This window comes from Oncorhynchus keta, chromosome 32 (genome assembly GCF_023373465.1).
Source record: "Oncorhynchus keta strain PuntledgeMale-10-30-2019 chromosome 32, Oket_V2, whole genome shotgun sequence".
Classification (NCBI taxonomy): domain Eukaryota; kingdom Metazoa; phylum Chordata; class Actinopteri; order Salmoniformes; family Salmonidae; genus Oncorhynchus; species Oncorhynchus keta.
In genome coordinates, this window is record NC_068452.1 from 9,590,630 (window position 1) to 9,610,129 (window position 19,500).

Here is a 19,500-nt window from a genome sequence, read left to right on the forward strand (position 1 = left end):
TTCATCATAGGTACACTTCAACTATGACAGACAAAATGAGAAATAAAAATCCAGAAAATCACATTGTAGGATTTTTAATGAATTTATTTGCAAATTATGGTGGAAAATAGATATTTGGTCACCTACAAACAAGCAAGATTTCTGGCTCTCACAGACCTGTAACTTCTTCTTTAAGAGGCTCCTCTGTCCTCCACTCGTTACCTGTATTAATGGCACCTTGTTGAACTTGTTATCAGTATAAAAGACACCTGTCCACAACTTCAAACAGTCACACTCCAAACTCCACTATGGCCAAGACCAAAGACCTGTCAAAGGACACCAGAAACAAAATTGTAGACCTGCACCAGGCTGGAAAGACTGAATCTGCAATAGGTAAGCAGCTTGGTTTGAAGAAATCAACTGTGGGAGCAATTATTAGGAAATGGAAGACATACAAGACCACTGATAATCTCCCTCGATCTGGGGCTCCACGCCGTGGGGTCAAAATGATCACAAGAACGGTGAGCAAAAATCCCAGAACCATACGGGGGACCTAGTGAATGACCTGCAGAGAGCTGGGACCGAAGTAACAAAGCCTACCATCAGTAACACACTACGCCGTCAGGGACTCAAATCCTGCAGTGCCAGACGTGTCCCCCTGCTTAAGCCAGTACATGTCCAGGCACGTCTGAAGTTTGCTAGAGAGCATTTGGATGATCCAGAAGAAGATTGGGAGAATGTCATGTGGTCAGATTAAACCAAAATATAACTTTTTGGTAAAAACTCAACTCGTCGTGTTTGGAGGACAAAGAATGCTGAGTTACATCCAAAGAACACCATACCTACTGTGAAGCATGGGGGTGGAAACATCATGCTTTGGGGCTGTTTTTCTGCAAAGGGACCAGGACGACAGATCCGTGTAAAGGAAAGAATGAATGGGGCCATGTATTGTGAGATTTTGAGTGAAAACCTCCTTCCATCAGCAAGGGCATTGAAGATGAAACGTGCCTGGGTCTTTCAGCATGACAATGATCCCAAACACACCGCCCGGGCAATGAAGGAGTGGCTTCGTAAGAAGCATTTCAAGGTCCTGGAGTGGCCTAGCCAGTCTCCAGATCTCAACCCAATAGAAAATCTTTGGATGGAGTTGAAAGTCTGTGTTGCCCAGCAACAGCCCCAAAACATCACTTCTCTAGAGAAGGTCTGCATGGAGGAATGGAGCAAAATACCAGCAACAGTGTGTGAAAACCTTTTGAAGACTTACAGAAAACATTTGACCTCTCATTGCCAACAAAGGGTATATAACAAAGTATTGAGATAAACTTTTGTTATTGACCAAATACTTATTTTCCACCATAATTTGCAAATGAATTCATTAAGAATCCTACAATGTGATTTTCTGGGAAAAAAATGCTCATTTTGTCTGTCATAGTTGAAGTGTACCTATGATAAATTACAGGCCTCTCTCATCTTTTTAAGTGGGAGAACTTGCACAATTGGTGGCTAACTAAATACTTTTTTGCCCCACTGTAGGTTTGACGTAGGGTTGACAACACAAATCACTGGTGCTGTGTTCCTTGTTAAAGCTGTTGGTTTAAAAATATGGTTCTAAGCATTGTGACAGGAACATGTTTTCTATGGCTTGTTGTCCAGACGACTCTACTGGGCAGACTGGAACAGAGACGGGCCCAAGATCGAGATGTCCAACATGGATGGAACCGACAGGACAGTCTTGGTTAAGGACGACCTGGGGCTGCCAAACGGCCTGACATACGACCCTGAGAGCCAGCAACTGTGCTGGGCCGACGCTGGTAAGAGGCTACGCTAAACATGCAGACACAATCTGTAAAAAGCTTTGTTAAACATGCGTACACTATTGATGCTGTTAAGAAGGTGTGCTAAACATGCTAACACTAGTGATGCTAGTAAGAAGCTATGCTAAACATGCTAACCCTATTGATGCAGGTGAAGACGCTACACTAAACATGCTAACACTATTGATATTGTGAGCTAAACACGCTATGTAGCAATCCATGGGAAAATTCCACTGTACTGAGACAGTTCAGATGACTCAGTTAGTTGGAGCATGGTGCTAGCCAGTGGTGGATAAAGTACTGTATTGTCATACTTGAGTAAAAGTAAGGATACCTTAATAGAAAATGACTCAAGTAAAAGTGAAAGTCACCCACTTGAGTAAAAGAAGTTAAAGTATAAATAATTAAAAATTCCTTATATTAAGCAAACCAGACGGCACTATATTATTTTTAATTTTTGGATGGCCAACACTCAGACATAATTTACCAATGAAGCATGTGTGTTTAGTGAGTCCGCCAGATCAGAGGCATAAGGGATGACCAGGGATGTTTTCTTGCATATATTGGACCATTTTCCTGTGCGAAGCATTCAAAATTTAACGAGTACTTTTGGGTAGCAGGGAAAATGTATGGAGTAAAAAGTACATTATTTTCTTTAGGAATGTAGTGAAGTAAAAGTAAAAGTTGTCAACAATGTAAATAGTAAAGTAAAGGACAGATACCCCAAAAAACTACTTAAGTCGTACTTTTTAATGTATTTTTACTTAAGTACTTTACACCACTGGTGCTCACAGCAGGGATGTTGGTTTGACTGCTGCATGTTTAAAAATTTTTTTTTACAGGTACTCGTAAGGTACAGTGTATGGACCCCAACAGTAGGAACCGTAGGACTATTGTGGAGGGGATTCAGTATCCTTTCGCCATCGTATCCCATGGGAGGAACCTTTACTACACTGACTGGAGAAGGTATGATGACCTGGGACCGGTTTCCCAAAAGCATCTTAAGGCTAAATTCATCGTTTGAACCTTGGTAGGAGCATCGTTAAATCTCCAAGATGTTTCCCAAAACTATTGTTACTAAAGTTGCTCTTGAAAATGCTTGTTATTTACTGACTGCCCTTCTGTAGATTATCCTACTATACACATACAATCTCTGCTATACATAGAATCAAGATGTTCAGGCCTATCTGTCTCTCTGTGACTGAAGATAACTGCAGAATGAAGTTGACCAGAAATACAAAGTCACCAATGTCTTTGCAATTGTTACAAACAAGTGAAGGTGCTTCAAATTAAAACATGACTGCATTAAAATAGAAATACAGTAGGTCTATAACTATAGGCTTCTAAATATATATATATAAATATATATTTAAATCATATAAAAATAAATTCTATATCAATAATTTGAGTTCTAATTTGCTAATTGTCGGCTACTGTCTGTAATTTTTGCCTAAAGATATTTAATGATGTGTCATAATAACCTTTCATACCTGCTGGAAGCTGTGTACATGACGAATACAATTTGATTTGTTTAATTAATTAATTAATTCATACACACCTATTTCATGAGCATGCATCCATTTCCCGTTACTTAAAATGCTCAGATTTGTATACATCAGGTCAGTATATTGCCCATTTTCAAAAGATTCATGAAAATAAATCAAAAACCATGGCAATGAATGATCGAAAGGATTATTGTCATGTAGAATGTATTTTTTCACGGCAGTCAATAGAGTAAGAGCCTTCATTAGAATGGTAGTCGACTTCAAAGTTATGAGTATGAGGTGTATGCTCTCTTTCAATTGTCATACTTGAGTAAAAGTAAATATACCTTAAAACTTATTCGGGATCGGTTTCCCTTCCACGGGACGGTTGAGCTAACGTAGGCTAATGCGATTAGCATGAGGTTGTAAGTAACAAGAGAATTTCCCAGGACATAGACATATCTGATATTGGCAGGAAGCTTAAATTCTTGTTAATCTAACTGCACGGTCCAATTTACAGTAGCTATTACAGTGGAAGAATACAATGCTATTGTCTGAAGAGAGTGCCTAATTTTCAACATTAAAAGTTATTAATAAACAAATTAGGCGCATTTGGGCAGTCTTGATACAACATTTTGAACATAAATGCAATGGTTCATTGGATCAGCCTAAAACTTTACACATGCACTGCTGACATCTAGTGGCCAAAATCTAAATTCCACCTGGGCTGGAATAATACATTTTGGCCTTTCTCTTTTTTTTTTCCTTTGTATTATTTTTTTACCAGATCTATTGTGTTATATTATCCTACATCCCTTTCACATTTCCACAAACTTCAAAGGGTTTCCTTTCAAATAGTACCAAGAATATGCATATCCTTGCTTCAGGGCCTGAGCTACAGGCAGTTAGATTTGGGTACGTAATTTTAGGCAAAAATGGAAAAAAAGGGGCGGATTTATTAATAGAAAATGAGTCAAGTAAAAGTAAGTTGGCCAGTAAAATACTACTTAAGTAAAAATCTAAAGGTATTTGGTTTTAATTATACTTAAGTATCAAAAGTAAAAGTAGAAGTATAAATTATTTCAAATTCCTTATATTAAGCAAACTAGACGGCACCATTTTCTTTTTTCTTTACAGATTACCAGGGGATCACTCCAACACTCAGACAGCATTTACAAACTAAGCATTTGTGTTTAGCGAGTCTGCCAGATCAGAGGCAGTAGAGATGACCAGGAATGTTCTCTTGATAAGTGTGTGAATTGGACTACTTTTCTGTCCTGCTAACAATTCAAAAAGTAACAATTATTTTTGGGTGTCAGGGAAATGTATGGAGTAAAAGTAGATAATTTTCTTTAGGAATGTAGTGAAGTAAAAGTTGTCAAATATGATTAGTAAAGTATTGTACAGATACCCCCAAAAATGTACAGCTTTAAAGTATTATTTCTTAAGTACTTTATAGCACTGGGCATGGCTCAAACGTTGGCGTGTGGTCCCGAGGGGGCCCACCGAATGTTTAAAAAAATGCTCTGATAATGTCGTTTGCTGTTGCCAGGGAGGCGGTGGTAGCCGTGGACCGCACAACGGACAGAGAGACGGACGAGTTTCTGCCACAGAAGCGTTCACGAGTGTACGGCATTGCCACGACCCCAACTCAATGCCCACAAGGTAAGCCTTCTCACACTTCCTCACTCTCTCAATAGCCTTGGTTTGCATCCCACATGGCACCCTATAGGCTCTGGTCAAAATAAGTACACTATATAAGGAATAGGGTGCCATTTGGAGATAGAAAAGGTCGGTGACCACTGACCTAGACTGAGTCAAGATCACTTTCGTAGTCGAAAGCAAGCCGAGATCCACCACTCTGTTTTTTTTTAAACACGACTTAAAAAATATAACATTAACCTAATAAAAACAGTTCTGAAGGAATGAGGTTTGTGCAGTAGTCCTAATACATAATCACAGCATTTTTTTAATGATTTTTTTTTACTAGGCAAGTCAGTTAAGAACAAATTCTTATTTTCAATGACGGCCTAGGACCAGTGGGTTAACTGCCTGTTCAGGGGCAGAACGACAGATTTGTACCTTGTCAGCTCGGGGATTGTACCTTGTCAGCTCGGGGATTTGAACTTGCAACCTTCCAGTTACTAGTCCAACTACTAGGCTACCCTGCCACCCCAGCATATTGGCTATATGCCTGGCCTGTCGATATTGTTATTCTCAGACCATATTATATTTCAAAACTCGAGCTTTGATAATAAAATAGATCAGTTGGTGTAGCGCTTGCAAGGCACAGCTGAGCATAAATGTAAATCATTCGCTGGACTGATTATAGGTACCTGCATCTGATGGTCATAATGCTTTCAAGACTGGTAACTGGTCCAATTATGACATCGGTGAACATCAGGTCGGAAAGATCTAGAAAAAGAGACCAGCGTTTCCGAGTTGGATGGCGGGTCAAATAAAAAATGTTCAGTTCGGGACACATTCTTCCACCTGATGGCGAAACTCGAGTCGCACTGCATCTGCCTCAGGCACAAATTCCTGTTTTTCCTATGACCCGAGAAAGTGAAATACTCCTTGATATTAAAACAGACACGACAAGCTGCTAATAGTAATCAAAACGCAGGGCTATCGATACACCTGGCTACTCATTGATTGCAGCTACAGCGCGAGTGGAAGTAGAGAGAAGCACGTTATGTTTTGTAACAGTGTTGAATACAAACAGTGTTAACAGTGCTGAATAAAACTCAAGACGTGAACTCACTCATAAAAACAGCCGCTCTTTGCTGTGTTATTTGACAGTCTCTCTGGTCATGGTTTTAAAAGTCATGAAACCTCTCATAGGCTAGGGTCGTGGAAGCTGTAGGTAGGCACAGTGATGTGAGCTATCCAATTGGCCAACGCAGTCGGCACACTCAATTTCGCCAGAGATCTCCTGGTCCACAGGGTAGGTAGGCAGTTTGCCTTTTCAGACAAATGAAATGGTTCAAAATAGGAACACTTTGTATCCCGGTGCGCAAGGGCTTCTGAATCAAGTGCACCTGCCGCCAACAGCGCAACACACAAAAAAGGGACCCTTTATGCCTTTATCGTCGGCTTTTCTCCAGAAATGTTTGGCGATCGACTGGTTCGTGACCACTGGTGTAGGTCTATACGATAAACACACACGCACGTGATCTGAATTTATGTTCAATTCTATTCCATGGAATTGATCCCAACTCTAACGGTTGTGGTTCTAGACTAGTTATATAGCACTGAAGCAGAATTAGTCAAGTTGGATACATAGCTTTAAATACGCAGCTGTACATGGATACAGCTGAGAGTCTCATAATTGTAACGTTACAGCTGGCTATGCAGAGGTTCACTTTACTCAGCAACCCCCCGATTTTTCCCACCCCCCCCTCCTACATATATATCCTCACATGGTCTGGATGCAATTACTCGGGTCGGGCGGAATGTGCACCGTCTGCCATGTTCATACATCTGGGCTCCCTCTGGATTTATCTGGTCTGATCCCATCCACCATGGGGATCTGTTCTTACTTTCTGGCCTTAATTTGTGTACAATATGAGTGGTATAGTAAGTACTTATAGTATAGTTGGCTATGTGCTGTAGATCGCCTAATGAGTGTCGACGAACGGTGGCCATTCAACATGCAGAATTGTCGTGAAATGACGGCCGATGTTGAAAAAGAAAAATGATGCCCGATGTTGTGTGATTAAAGGCTTTAGGATGGTGAACCGCCAGCCAACTGCTTTTAACCATTCATCAAGACAGTCTTTTTAGAATTTGGATTCATTAAAGCTATTGCAGAGGTACAAATGGTTGGGTTAGGGTTAGGGTTAGGGTTTACAAACTATTACGGACTACGAAGGGAAGCACAGCTGCAAGCTGTATTTACATTACAAAAAAAAGACATTGTGACTTTTTATCAAATGGATCAGAAAATAATGCCAAAATAATTTGTAAATAAATACCTGAAATATACAGTTGAAGTTTGAAGTTTACATACACCTTAGCCATATACATTTAAACTCAGTTTTTCACAATTTCTGACATTTAATCCGAGTAAAAATTCCCTGTCTTAGTTGAGTTAGGATCACCACTTTATTTTAAGAATGTGAAATGTCAGAATAATAGTAGAGAAAATTATTTAAACTTTTATTTCTATCATCACATTCCTAGTGGGTCAGAAGTTTACATATACTCAGTTAGTATTTGGTAGCATTGCCTTTAAATTGTTTAATGTGGGTCAAACGTTTTGGGTAGCCTTCCACAAGCGTCCCACAATAAATTGGGTGAATTTGTGCCCCTTCCTCCTGACAGAGCTGCTGTAACTGAGTCAGGTTTGTAGGCCTCCTTGCTCGCACACACTTTGTCAGTTCTGCCCACAAATTCTCTATTGGATTGTCCATTTGGAAGACCCATTTGCGACCAAGCTTTAACTTCCTGACTAATTTCTTCAGATGTTGTCAATATATCCACATAATTTTCCTCCTCATGAGCCATCTATTTTGTGAAGTGCACCAGTCCCTCCTGCAGCAAAGCACCCCCACAACATGATGCTGCCACTCCCGTACTTCACGGTTGGGATGGTGTTCTTCTGCTTGCAAACCTCCTCCTTTTTCCTCCAAACATAACGATGGCCATTTATTTCTATCATCACATTCCCAGTGGGTCAGAAGTTTACATATACTCAGTTAGTTCTATTTTTGTTTCATTAGACCAGAGAACATTTCTCCAAAAAGTCTGGAAAAAAATTGTGGTTTTGGAGCAGTAGCTTCTTCCTTGCTGAGCGGCCTTTCAGGTTATGTTGATAGAGGACTCATTTTACTGTGGATATAGATTCCTTTGTACCTGTTTCCTCCAGCATCTTCACAAGGTCCTTTGCTGTTGTTCTGGGAATGATTTGCACTATAAACAATTGTTGGAAAAATGACTTGTCTCATGCACAAAGTAGATGTCCTAACCGACTTGCCATATCTATAGTTTCTTAACAAGACATTTTTGGAATGGTTGAAAAACGAGTTTTAATGACTCCAACCTAAGTGTATGTAAACTTCCGACTTCAACTGTACATATTATCTCAATTACCTTGAATAACTAGTGCCCCCGCACATTGTACCGGAACCCCCTGTGTATAGCCTCGCTACTGTTATTTTATTGTTGCTCCTTAATTATTTGTTATATTTCTATTTTTATTTCATTTTCTTTCTTTAAAGGATCGGACCCTTTTTTTCAATTTTCGCCTAAAATGACATACCCTAATCTAGCTGCTTCATGCTTTAGAACCTGAAGCATGGATATGCGTATTCTTGAAACCATTTTTAAAGGAAACACTTTGAAGTTTATGGAAATGTTCAATTCATGTAGGAGAATGTAACACATTAGATCTGATAAAACATATATATATGTATTTTACCATCATTTTTGAAATGCAAGGGAAAGGCCATAATGTATTATTCCAGCCGAGGCGCAATTTAGATTTTGGCCACAAGATGGCAACAGCGTATGTGCAACATTTTAGGCTGATCCAAAGAACCATTGCATTTCTGTATAAAAAAGATGTATAAAGACTGCCTAAAGGTGCCTAATTGGTTTATTAATACATTTCAAGTTCATAACTGTGCACTCTCAAACAATAGCATGGTATTATTTCACTGTAATAGCTACTGTAAATTGGACAGTGCAGTTAGCTTAAATTCTTGTTAATCTTTCTGCCAATATCAGATATGTCTATGTCCTGGGAAATGTTCTTGTTACGTACAACCTCATGATAATCACATTAGCCTATGTTAGCTCAACCGTCCTGATGGGGACCCACCGATCCTGTAGAGGTTTTAATAATAGAGCTCTCAGTCTGGTTTACATTACTGCATAATCAAGACCGCAGGACCAAGAACAGTGTAAATCTGTTCTGACAGTCTTTTTTTCAAAGTACTCTGGGTGTCTGAAACACTCCTAGAGCATACAGTGAATGGTTTTTGTGTGTGTGAAATGTCACGTTATCAATTAAACAGTTTTTAGTGTACGAGTATGTAGCTGTGTATGTTGTTATAGCACGGTGAATATCCCTACTGCTGCTTTTGGTGGGGTTTGCTCTTATTCTTATTCAGACCACATGTAGTGTGCATTTGATATCAAAGTACAATTTAAAGTACAATTGTGCCAAATGGCTAGAAACTCCTGTAAATGATGGTAATGTTATCCAAATGTCTTCCACAGCATATAACTACTGCTCGAACAACGGAGGCTGTTCACACCTTTGTCTACCTCGCCGCGGCGGCTTCACCTGCCGGTGCCCAGACGTGGTGGACGGAAGCTGTGTAGAGAGGAAATTGTGAGGACTGAAGAGAGATCAGTAGATTCTCCTGCTAACTGCAGAAAAGGAGTTGTGACACATGTGCATTCCAACTTCCTCTTTAGAGGAAGAAAGATAAGCTGCATCCGGCTGCCTGTTGCTCTGTGGCCCAAATCCATTCAGATCACTAGGCCTCTATTGCTCAGTTCCTTGTTGATTTCCCTCTGGCAGATCTAAGAGGATTGGGTAGTTTGTAAGGATATGATAGGGATCTCTACTGTAGTTCTCTGGTTGGTTAGGTGGAGTTGCTATCCTATTGCGTCCACCTATCTAGTCCTTTGACGTTGTTACTGTGTGTATTTGAAACCTCACAAATTATTTTGGCATTATTTTCTGATCCATTTATTTGATAAAAAGTCACATTGTATTTTTTTGTATTGTAAATAAATACCTGAAATATACAGTTGAAGTCAGAAGTTTACATACACTTTAGCCAAATACATTTAAACTCACAATTCCTGACATTTAATCCGAGTAAAAATTCCCTATTTTAGGTCAGTTAGGATCACCACTTTATTTTAGGAATGTGAAATGTCAGAATAATAGAGAGAAGGATTTATTTCAGAATTTCTTTCTTTCATCACATTCCCTGTGGGTCAGAAGTTGACAAAAACTCAGTTAGTATTTGGTAGCATTGCCTTTAAATTGCTGAACTTGGGTCAAACGTTTCGGGGAGCCTTCCACAAGCTTCCAACAATAAGTTGGGTGAATTTTGGCCCATTCCTCTTGACATAGCTTGTGTAACTGAGTCAGGTTTTTTAGGCCTCCTTGCTCACACACGCCTTTTCCGTTTTCCCCACACATTTTCTATGGGATTGAGGTCAGGCCTTTGTGATGGCCACTCCAATACCTTGGCTTGTTGTCCCTAAGCCACTTTGCCACAACTTTGGAAGTATGCTTGGGGTCATTGTCCATTTGGAAGACCCATTTGCGACCATGCTTTAACTGATGTCAAGACTGATGTCTTGAGATGTTGCTTTAATATATCCGCATAATTTTCCTTCCTCATGAAGCCATCTATTTTGTGCACCAGTTCCCCCTGCAGCACAACACCCCCACAACATGATGCTGCCACCCCCGTGCTTCACAGTTGGGATGGTGTTCTTCGGCTTGCAAGCCTCCCCATTTTTCCTCCAAACATAACGATAGTCATTATGGCCAAACAGTTATATTTCTGTTTCATTAGACCAGAGGACATTTCTCCAAAAAGTACAATCTTTGTCCCCATGTGCAGTTGCAAACCGTAGTCTGGCTTTTTCATGGTGGTTTTGGAGCAGTGGCTTCTTCCTTGCTGAGCGGCCTTTGTCGATATAACACTAGTTTTACTGTGGATATAGATACTTTGGTACCTGTTTCCTCCAGCATCTTCAAAAGGTCCTTTTCTGTTGTTCTGGGATTGATTTGCACTTTTCGCACCAAAGTACGTTCATCTCTAGGAGACAACGCGTCTCCTTCCTGAGCGGTATGGCGGCTGCTCGGTCCCATGGTGTTTATACTTGCGTACTATTGTTTGTACAGAAGAACGTGGTACCTTCAGGGTTTTGGAAATTGCTCCCAAGTATGAACCAGACTTGTAGAGGTCTACAATTTTCTGAGGTCTTGGCTGATTTCTTTTGATTTTCCCATGATTTTCCCATGATGTCAAGTTGGAAGGTAGGCCTTGAAATACATCCACAAGTACACCTCCAAATGACTCAAATGATGTCAGAAGCTTCTAAAGCCATGACATCATTTTCTGGAATTTTCCAAGCTGTTTAAAGGCACAGTCAACTTAGTGTATGCAAACTTTGAAATTGTGATACAGTGAATTATAAGTGAAATAATCTGTCTGTAAACAATTGTTGGAAAAATTATTTGTGTCTTGCACAAAGTAGATGTCCTAACCGACTTGCCAAGACTACAGTTTGTTAACAAAACATTTGTGGAGTAGTTGAAAACTAGTTTTAATGACTCCAACCTAAATGTATGTACATTTCTGACTTCAACTGTAGACCTATTATCTGAAGTACACCTTTCCAGTGGTGCGCTTGATGAACAGTTATAGCTGATTACTACTGTGAAGGTGTACAGATTGTTGGGCGTAACGCCAGGTTGTTGGTGTTTGACTGCCACAAGCCTATCTGGAGAGAAGTTGGCCCAGTGCCTTTTGATGACCTCATTCTCCCCATAAGAGGGTTGACAGCCCACCATAGGAGTGTTACATAAGGTTAACGCATGTACTGTGTGTGCAGCTGTGCGGCGACTGTGGGAAAAATAGGACATGTACAATCTGTACAGCTGTCCTATTAAACTTTTTTTATATTTTTTTTACAAGTTTGGTGTACATTGTCTTTTGTTCTTGTTAGTACAGTAACATGTCAGTTATCAGGAAGCTATTTGTCTTTTTTGAAGGCATACAGTAACGTTAATAACAGTTTGTGGTTTGTGAATTCACACATTGTCATTTGTATATGCATTACATTTCTAAAAGATCTCAAAATGAACTGTGGCGAATGCAACATCTCTGGCCACAGCCTAAGTAAGTAAGCCTTGTCTGAGCCAGAACAGCCAATAGGGCAGAAACCCATCTCCTGTGTCTGTAGCGTGAGGCAGCTTGATGTACAAGTACACCTATTGACAGAATGCTAGTCAATCAAAGGGCTGGACCATAAATTCATCTCCTTAATTCTGAGTGCAAAGCAGTGGCATCGGCCCCATTTTGTAAGTATTTGGTCTGACTCGACAGGGGATTGAAACAAACAAAAGCATTTTAATTGACAAGTATAGTGCTAATTTAGGCTACATTTGGTACAAAGACATTCTTGTGCAAGGGGAAAAAAATGACTGTGTCAAATGAAAACAACAAATTAACACATGTTCACTCTGGTATAGTATAGACAGGTAGGGACATGGATGTCCTAGTTTAACCCCTGACCCAGACTGGTGGCAACCAAGAAAATTGGACAAACATCTTTATTCATGTTTTTGCAAGCATCTTCCAGTACAACAAACAAAAGCATTTTAATTGACAAGTAATAGTGCTAATTTAGGCTACATTTGGTACAAAGACATTCTTGTGCAAGGAATAAAATGACTGTGTCAAATGAAAAGAACAGGATAACACATGTTCACTCTAGTGTACACATCCTTCGCTTTGCATTTCGTGAACAAAGTCATAGATTTCCAAACATCTTTTCCTGATATTTTCCTGACCATGCATATTGCACTCATCACTTGTGGGCCAGTATTCGATCCATGTCCGCTCACCCAATATATAGTTGAATCTAGAAACAAAGACATAGCTCTTAGCAGGGTTTGCGGTCTAGTAGTGTGATGGAAATATAGTTACAGTTAATAAAATAGCTCATTTATAGCTTTTACTTCAAGGATGAAAGTAGTCTATGGGCCAGGAGAAACTGTAATCCATGGTTAAGTTTTCTTGAAACAGCCACTACAAACTTGAGCCACTGCTAGCATAAAAATCATTGAAAGTGATGGGGGCATGTGAGAATGTAAAAAAATGTTTTCTCCAAATCACCGGAATCAATGAATAACTCCATATTTGGCTTGATGTTACTTAAAGGTGATTTGGCCATTCACATCCCCCCTCATCACTTCCATTGATTGTTAGCTAGCGGTGGCTAAAGTTAGTTTGTAATGGCTGTTTAATGAAAAAACAACCATTGATTACAGTTTTTCCTGGCCCATAGACTGCTTTACGGTTGAAGAACCATCTAACACCAAGTTGTAAATACTGAACTACTCCTTTAAAGCTGATACTGCATTCCATTGTTTGTTTACAGTTTTTTCCAACTGCTTTCACACAACATCTTTTCATGTCACACGATTTTTGAAACCTCTCACTCAAAGTGCAAAACTACACACCAAATATCCAAAACCATAAGTTATTTCTCAGCCTTTGACTCAGTTGTCAATTGCATAAAACACTTTTTTCAAAACACTACACACAATTATCTACCTAAAACACAAAAATCAAACAGGAAGTCACTTGCTTTCCTTTTCCAAACACAACCAATCAAAATGCTACACTTATTCACCAGGTCACACACACTCCTCACATGTGCAAACACTAATAGCTTAACTGATCACTAACCAATCACTGCTTTACTGTAGTATAGGCCTATAAATAGGTCAAAGGTCAGATGACCTGTTTTGAACAATGGATGCCAACAATGGACAGAGAGCAAGAGGAGTAGGAGGGAGAGGGAGAGGGAGAGGACGAGGACGAGGGCAAAGGCAAAGGCAAAGAAGAGAAGGAAGGAGAGCCATCTCTGATGAGATTAGGGCAAAACTTGTTGATCATGTGATCGACCATGAGAGAGGCTGGACTGAGAGTCCAGCCCAACTTGAGTCGATTTACAGTGGCGTCCATAATTCGAACCTTCAGAAATGAGAACAGGTATGCAACTATCTAATGACTATTTTAGCATGACAGCAATGTACTGTAAAATACGTACGACTGCATAAACATTTGTAACTCTAAGCCATCCATTTACTGCACTGCATTGAATGAATGAGGTTGGTTATCATGCTGTACTACATTTTGTACATTGTTTACAGTTCCTATGCTGAACACATACTGTGTTTGAATTCTTTACAGAGTGGAAAGGCAAAGACATCATGGAGGACAAGGACGCTTGTTTACAGATGTGCAAGAGACGGCAATTATAAATATGGTCTATGTGGGGACACAGAGGTTGCCTCTGTCCAAGGTTGGATAAGCCATGCTAGGAGATACTTCCCTCGATGTTTGGCAAGAGAAAACGTATCCTGTGATGTGGACGAAGTATTGTGACCAGACTCAGGCCGGAGAAGAGCTGAAGCGTAGCTTAGCACTGGTGATGTCCCCCAATTCCTGGACTGACCCCCCCCGGGACCCCACACACACAAATTGTGTTCTTTGCTGTATTCTAAAGAATATACTTTTGTTTTACATATGTTTATGGTTTTGTTGTATGCTACTGTATACAACAGTTATGTTTGGCCTAATAAATATTTTCTGTTTCTACATTGCATTGGTGTTTACAGTGTACTTGTTACCCCTCTCAGCAGATTACTTTCACTGTAGAACATTGTATTGAAATAAGCCTATGAAAGACCAAAGAGCTTTGGATTTAAAACAACAGTGTTTACATGGTATATCCAAAAATATACTATTATGAAAGCAGTGTTTGCCATTTGATGCAAATGCTTCATTCTGACATGTGTTTATGGCATTTTGAATGCAGTGTTACATTTTGAAGGAGATGTGAGGCATTTTGCATTTTGTGTGTGCAGTTTTGGGAATTGTGTGTAGAGTTTTGAAAAAAAGGAGACCGTTTTGAAAACTTGTGTAAAGCAGTTGGAAAAAAACTGTAATCTGATCTACACTTGAAAGGTTAATCAGGAATCTGAATCCACAATGTGGTTTCAATACAGCGCCCCCTGTTGGTCATCCAGGGTTTATACATATTGACCAGAACTCACACAACCATTCAACAACAGTATGAGCCATCTGTTTTAGCAGACCACACCACCAATCAGTCAGTGGTTGGGAAAAAATACAACAAGTTCACATGACCACCATTGTCATCTATTTCTTCTTAGGATGTAGCTACAACTATGAATGTATAATCCTCATAGTTTACATGTTTTTTGTCAAATGCATAGATGTGTATGAAACGGTAAGCAAAAACAGAATTTATGTCCATATGGGGAAATGCACCTTACTTACTTTTGAATTTTGTGTAACGTCAGTAGTCTAGTCAACGTAGCATCATGCTAAATATATTGGCACACTCCACTTACCAAGATCATTTCCAAATAAGGCAGGCTTTCACCTGCTTTTATAGTAAGACTTCAGGTGGAACCACCCAGCACATCTAGAAGGGAGTGTATTTCATACAGAACCCCTCCCTTGAAATGACGTAGAGGCACCTTCTCAAGGTGCCTTTAAATTATGTTTTCATTGGTACCGCTAGGGGCGAAAATAGCTAGATTTACTACTAAAATACCAAAACATATCACTTTTGCAACGAACGGTCAAACTGAAGACCAGAATAGATGCATATCACTATAACTGAGCCTAAAATGTCTGGTTTTCGATTAAAAAACATATGTTCATGAATGTTGCTTTTTGAAAAAATGTGAGTTGTGGGCAAGATTTCTCTTCAAAACCCCTTTGAAACGAGCGTAATGCAATGATGAGACATTTCTTACCCGTGACCACTCTGGATTAGATCTGCAGTGTCTCCAATGAGCAGGTAGCTCTGGCCTTCTTTCAGATCTAGTGCCTCTCTACAGGAGGGGTGGGCCAGGAACAAGCGTTTTCCCCCTTCTAACACACGGTCAGTTCCTAAAGAGAAATGAAACATTAACGTTGATCTCATTTGTAAAGAACTTTGGTATGAAACTTTCTGGAAAAAAAGAGTGGCTTGCAAAACAAAAAACATTTGCATTTGTGTGCAAAACCATATTGGGTTTCTAGGGAATTTTTGGGTCACTTCACAAATAGATTGCCTTTTATATACTTCAGACATTATGTGTGTAAATGTTGATAAAACAGTTGCTTTACCAGTTGGACCACAAACATATATGCTCTAACTAAACCATGTTAAAAGATTCCAATAGCTGTCTGTTTTTATTCAAGTAAGTGATTTGTTTTCTCTGAAAATCCCCATTTTGGCATGTCCCACATGTTTGTCCAACTTCTCTGGAAAATTTTAACCCACATAACCCCAAGATTTTCACAAGTTTTCACCATCATTGTGAAGCCTTATTTACTTTGTTGCTTTGGTAAAGTCATTTCTGAAGACGTTTACTTATTTCATGTGATTAGTGATTCATTAACAGTTGTCCCTCAGTTTTTGCTAAAGAAACATTGAACATTTAATAGTCAAATCAAAGTGTACAAGCAGGTGAGCTTGTGGAAAACTGAGCACATTAAACATATGTCAACCCTGTTACTCATCGATAGGAAGGCTAGAAATATTTTAACAAGTGAAATATTTGTATTAAGCTTGCATTCAATTGCCCCTCTCTGTTGCACACTACAAGCTTCCATTTCCCCTGTCAGAAGGGAAGTTATGGTTGATTCAAGAAGAAATCGTCAACACTGTTATGATCAACCCTGTCACTATAGTAACTTCTTTTAAATAAACCTCTTGAGATTGGGAAACATGTTTTTAATGAATTTGATCAGAATGTGACAATTAGGTGAAAAATTCAAAATATATATTTTTGACAAATTACACTACCCAATGATAGGCATTCTATTTGTGGAATGACACATTTGTGTTGAAGTGAGAGGAGCATTTGAAAATGTTAAAAAAAAAAATCAACTGCCACTGATTATACACATAGTCCTACTCCATTATAATCCAGCAGTGAATGATTCTCGTTTGGGAACTCCGGACTAAACATTAAGGACTTATCCTACCTTCTTTAATAATCATTTTTATTTCCATGAGGTATGTGTCGGTGTAGGACTCCAGTGTTGCATTGACCACGGAGGCTTTGAAAACTGTGAAAAAAAGACAGTCATATGAATAAATTAACATATCATTTTGTTCAATTTAATAAAAACCTGTGTTGTGTCCAGTAGGGATAAAACACAAATGGTCCCATTGCAAAGCACTTTGTGTCATACTACTGAACACAATTGTCTGCCTCAACAGACTTACCATAATCCATACGAGCTTCGCAGGCTTTGTCCAACAATTTTATTTCACTCACGTCTCCAAGTTTCTTCTGGTAGCTACAGCTCTCTATGAAAGAAAGGTCATGTGTATGAACATTTCAAAGTAACCAGACAATCTATGTAGTGAGGACAGTATTACTTTGGCATTCAGAATATTAACATTAGGCTAAAATTCAGAACATGTTTCGTGCGAACATTCCACTCCTTGTACTCTGTGTCATTGCCAAACATGGCATTGTTACTCCGTGTCATTGTTTGGCATGACAAGGAGTCGCAAGGAGTTGAAAGATGACAGAAACAGACTGGTTCCCAGGCAACATTAACATATCATTGTACAGGCAAAATGATCATTCGATGTGAAAATGGAACACAACATTTAGGTTTTTCCTGAACATTGAATGGATGATGGAGGGATTGTTGACAATGGTAAAAGAATCAGAGTAGAGTAAGCTGATCCTAGAACTGCAACTACTTTTTTGGCAGCAATTTGGTCACCGAGGCATGGTACCTTCAGCACAACGGCACACATCATCTTGACAAAGCCGGTTCAGGGTTCCATCCTTCTTCAATGGGTGGTAGAACTTCACACAGCGGTTCTCTAAAATGACAAAAGTCCCTATTCAAAACAATTTCTTCTGTGTGTTGGCATTTCTAGTGAATGCATTGTAGTCTATGAGGTACATGTGAGTATTTGTGCTTATATCAGTTCAACTCGTTTTTCATTTTCTTTCAAATACTTTGAGTGTTTGATTGAGCCTCCCTGGAATACCAGATGGGCAGGGTTTATACTTTTGGGAATATTCCATTGGCTCCATTCCACCAGACAAGCTAAATCAAGCACAGGTTAAGTATTTTATAGAAAGGTACATTCTATTTAAACCAGGTCTGGTTCATCTCACCTCTCAAATAAAGCATACCTTGAGCATAGTATTCATAAACGGTGACCCCGACAGGTTGAAGCAGACCTACATCTTGTACCTTGTGTATTCTGAACGCCACTTTGTCTGGTAGTTTAAAAGATACCTTAATTGATACCGGAGATATAGTGAAAGTTGAATAATACAATTAAGTTACGTCATTGTAAACATGTCACTGTCACTGAGCAGAAGAAAGTCATTTCAATACCAGTGTGGCATGCAGTCACAAACAGATACCTGGTCAAGATAGATGATGAGGGAGCCCCTCTCAGACAACTTTTGGTCCATTTCAAACTTCTGAATGTACTTTTCCCTCCCGGTTGACAACTGCAAGCAAAAACACAAGAGTGAACTTTGAACCATTAATGTTTATTGTATTATCCACACAAAAAAATCTGAAATGAAGAAAAACTGTGTTTGGCATTGCTGTGCTAAGAAGTGTTCATCCAGGTTGAGGGATTAAGAGTATTGCCATAACTACACCAGAGCTCACACTGGTGAGGTTAGCATAGGGCTAACATGTGCCAGGTTATCTGATGGGACCAACTACAATGTAGCGTTCTATCACGTGAAACAACATAAACCATTTTAGCGACTCGTCCAGTTAAAAATTGGTACACTAAAAAGTAACTGATTGGCAAACGGTGGTGTTTGACTGCTGTTAAGGAAAAGTGTTCTCTCGCGTCCAACTACGTCAATGATTTTAATTCGCTAATATGGAATTTGACAGGTTATGTAATGCGAACAGCTAACGTGTAGCCTTTGATCACGTGCCACTACGTCAACAATTTTATTCGGCTGTTGATTAATCATTAACAAAAACTTGTTTTTTATGTTCGCAAGTATGGACCCAATTGATTTTACAGGGAAATATGACAATTAGGCTAATGAAAGACTATTAAGGGTAAGAGTACATACAGATCTGCTATCTTAATTTGACCATGTTTCTCACAGCAGGAAGATAATCCTGTAGCAACAAGACATTTGTATTAGCATGTGGATTATAACTACTGGACATTTTTGTAGGGGTTGATACATTTTTCGTTAGGGCAAATCAAGTCTAATTTGTGGAAACTTTAGAAGCCTTTTTAAACCTCAAATACAGCACAATTTGCATTTCACTGCGATAGCACAGGGATCAAATTAAGACCGCACATCTGCAAGCTGTTTTGCTAGGTATGTATAACCGAAATTGCCCAGCCAAAGGGAACACTGTGATCCCTCTCTGACATCCAATGATTCCAGGCGTTCTGGAGAAACAGCCTTG

The 19,500-nt window shown here is 39.3% G+C and overlaps 2 protein-coding genes across 3 annotated transcripts in view; one reads left to right on the forward strand and one right to left on the reverse strand.

Annotated features, from left to right (window-relative positions):
* LOC118365024 (nidogen-1-like) overlaps positions 1-11,951 on the forward strand; it is a 76,664-nt gene extending 64,713 nt beyond the window's left edge. Inside the window, exons 17-20 of the mRNA XM_035746919.2 lie at positions 1,633-1,790; positions 2,636-2,759; positions 4,830-4,942; positions 9,503-11,951. Coding sequence (XP_035602812.2) covers positions 1,633-1,790; positions 2,636-2,759; positions 4,830-4,942; positions 9,503-9,621 — 514 coding nt within the window. The 3' untranslated portion in view covers positions 9,622-11,951. The remainder of the gene's footprint in view (positions 1-1,632; positions 1,791-2,635; positions 2,760-4,829; positions 4,943-9,502) is intronic.
* Positions 11,952-12,572: 621 nt separating this feature from the next.
* LOC118365025 (complement C3-like) overlaps positions 12,573-19,500 on the reverse strand; it is a 53,726-nt gene continuing 46,798 nt past the window's right edge. For both annotated transcript variants that reach the window (XM_035746922.2, XM_035746921.2), the window contains exons 35-41: positions 18,471-18,560; positions 18,234-18,339; positions 17,825-17,914; positions 17,300-17,383; positions 17,056-17,139; positions 15,837-15,972; positions 12,573-12,901 (exon numbers count right to left, since the gene is read on the reverse strand). In XM_035746922.2, coding sequence (XP_035602815.1) covers positions 12,751-12,901; positions 15,837-15,972; positions 17,056-17,139; positions 17,300-17,383; positions 17,825-17,914; positions 18,234-18,339; positions 18,471-18,560 — 741 coding nt within the window. In that variant the 3' untranslated portion in view covers positions 12,573-12,750. The remainder of the gene's footprint in view (positions 12,902-15,836; positions 15,973-17,055; positions 17,140-17,299; positions 17,384-17,824; positions 17,915-18,233; positions 18,340-18,470; positions 18,561-19,500) is intronic.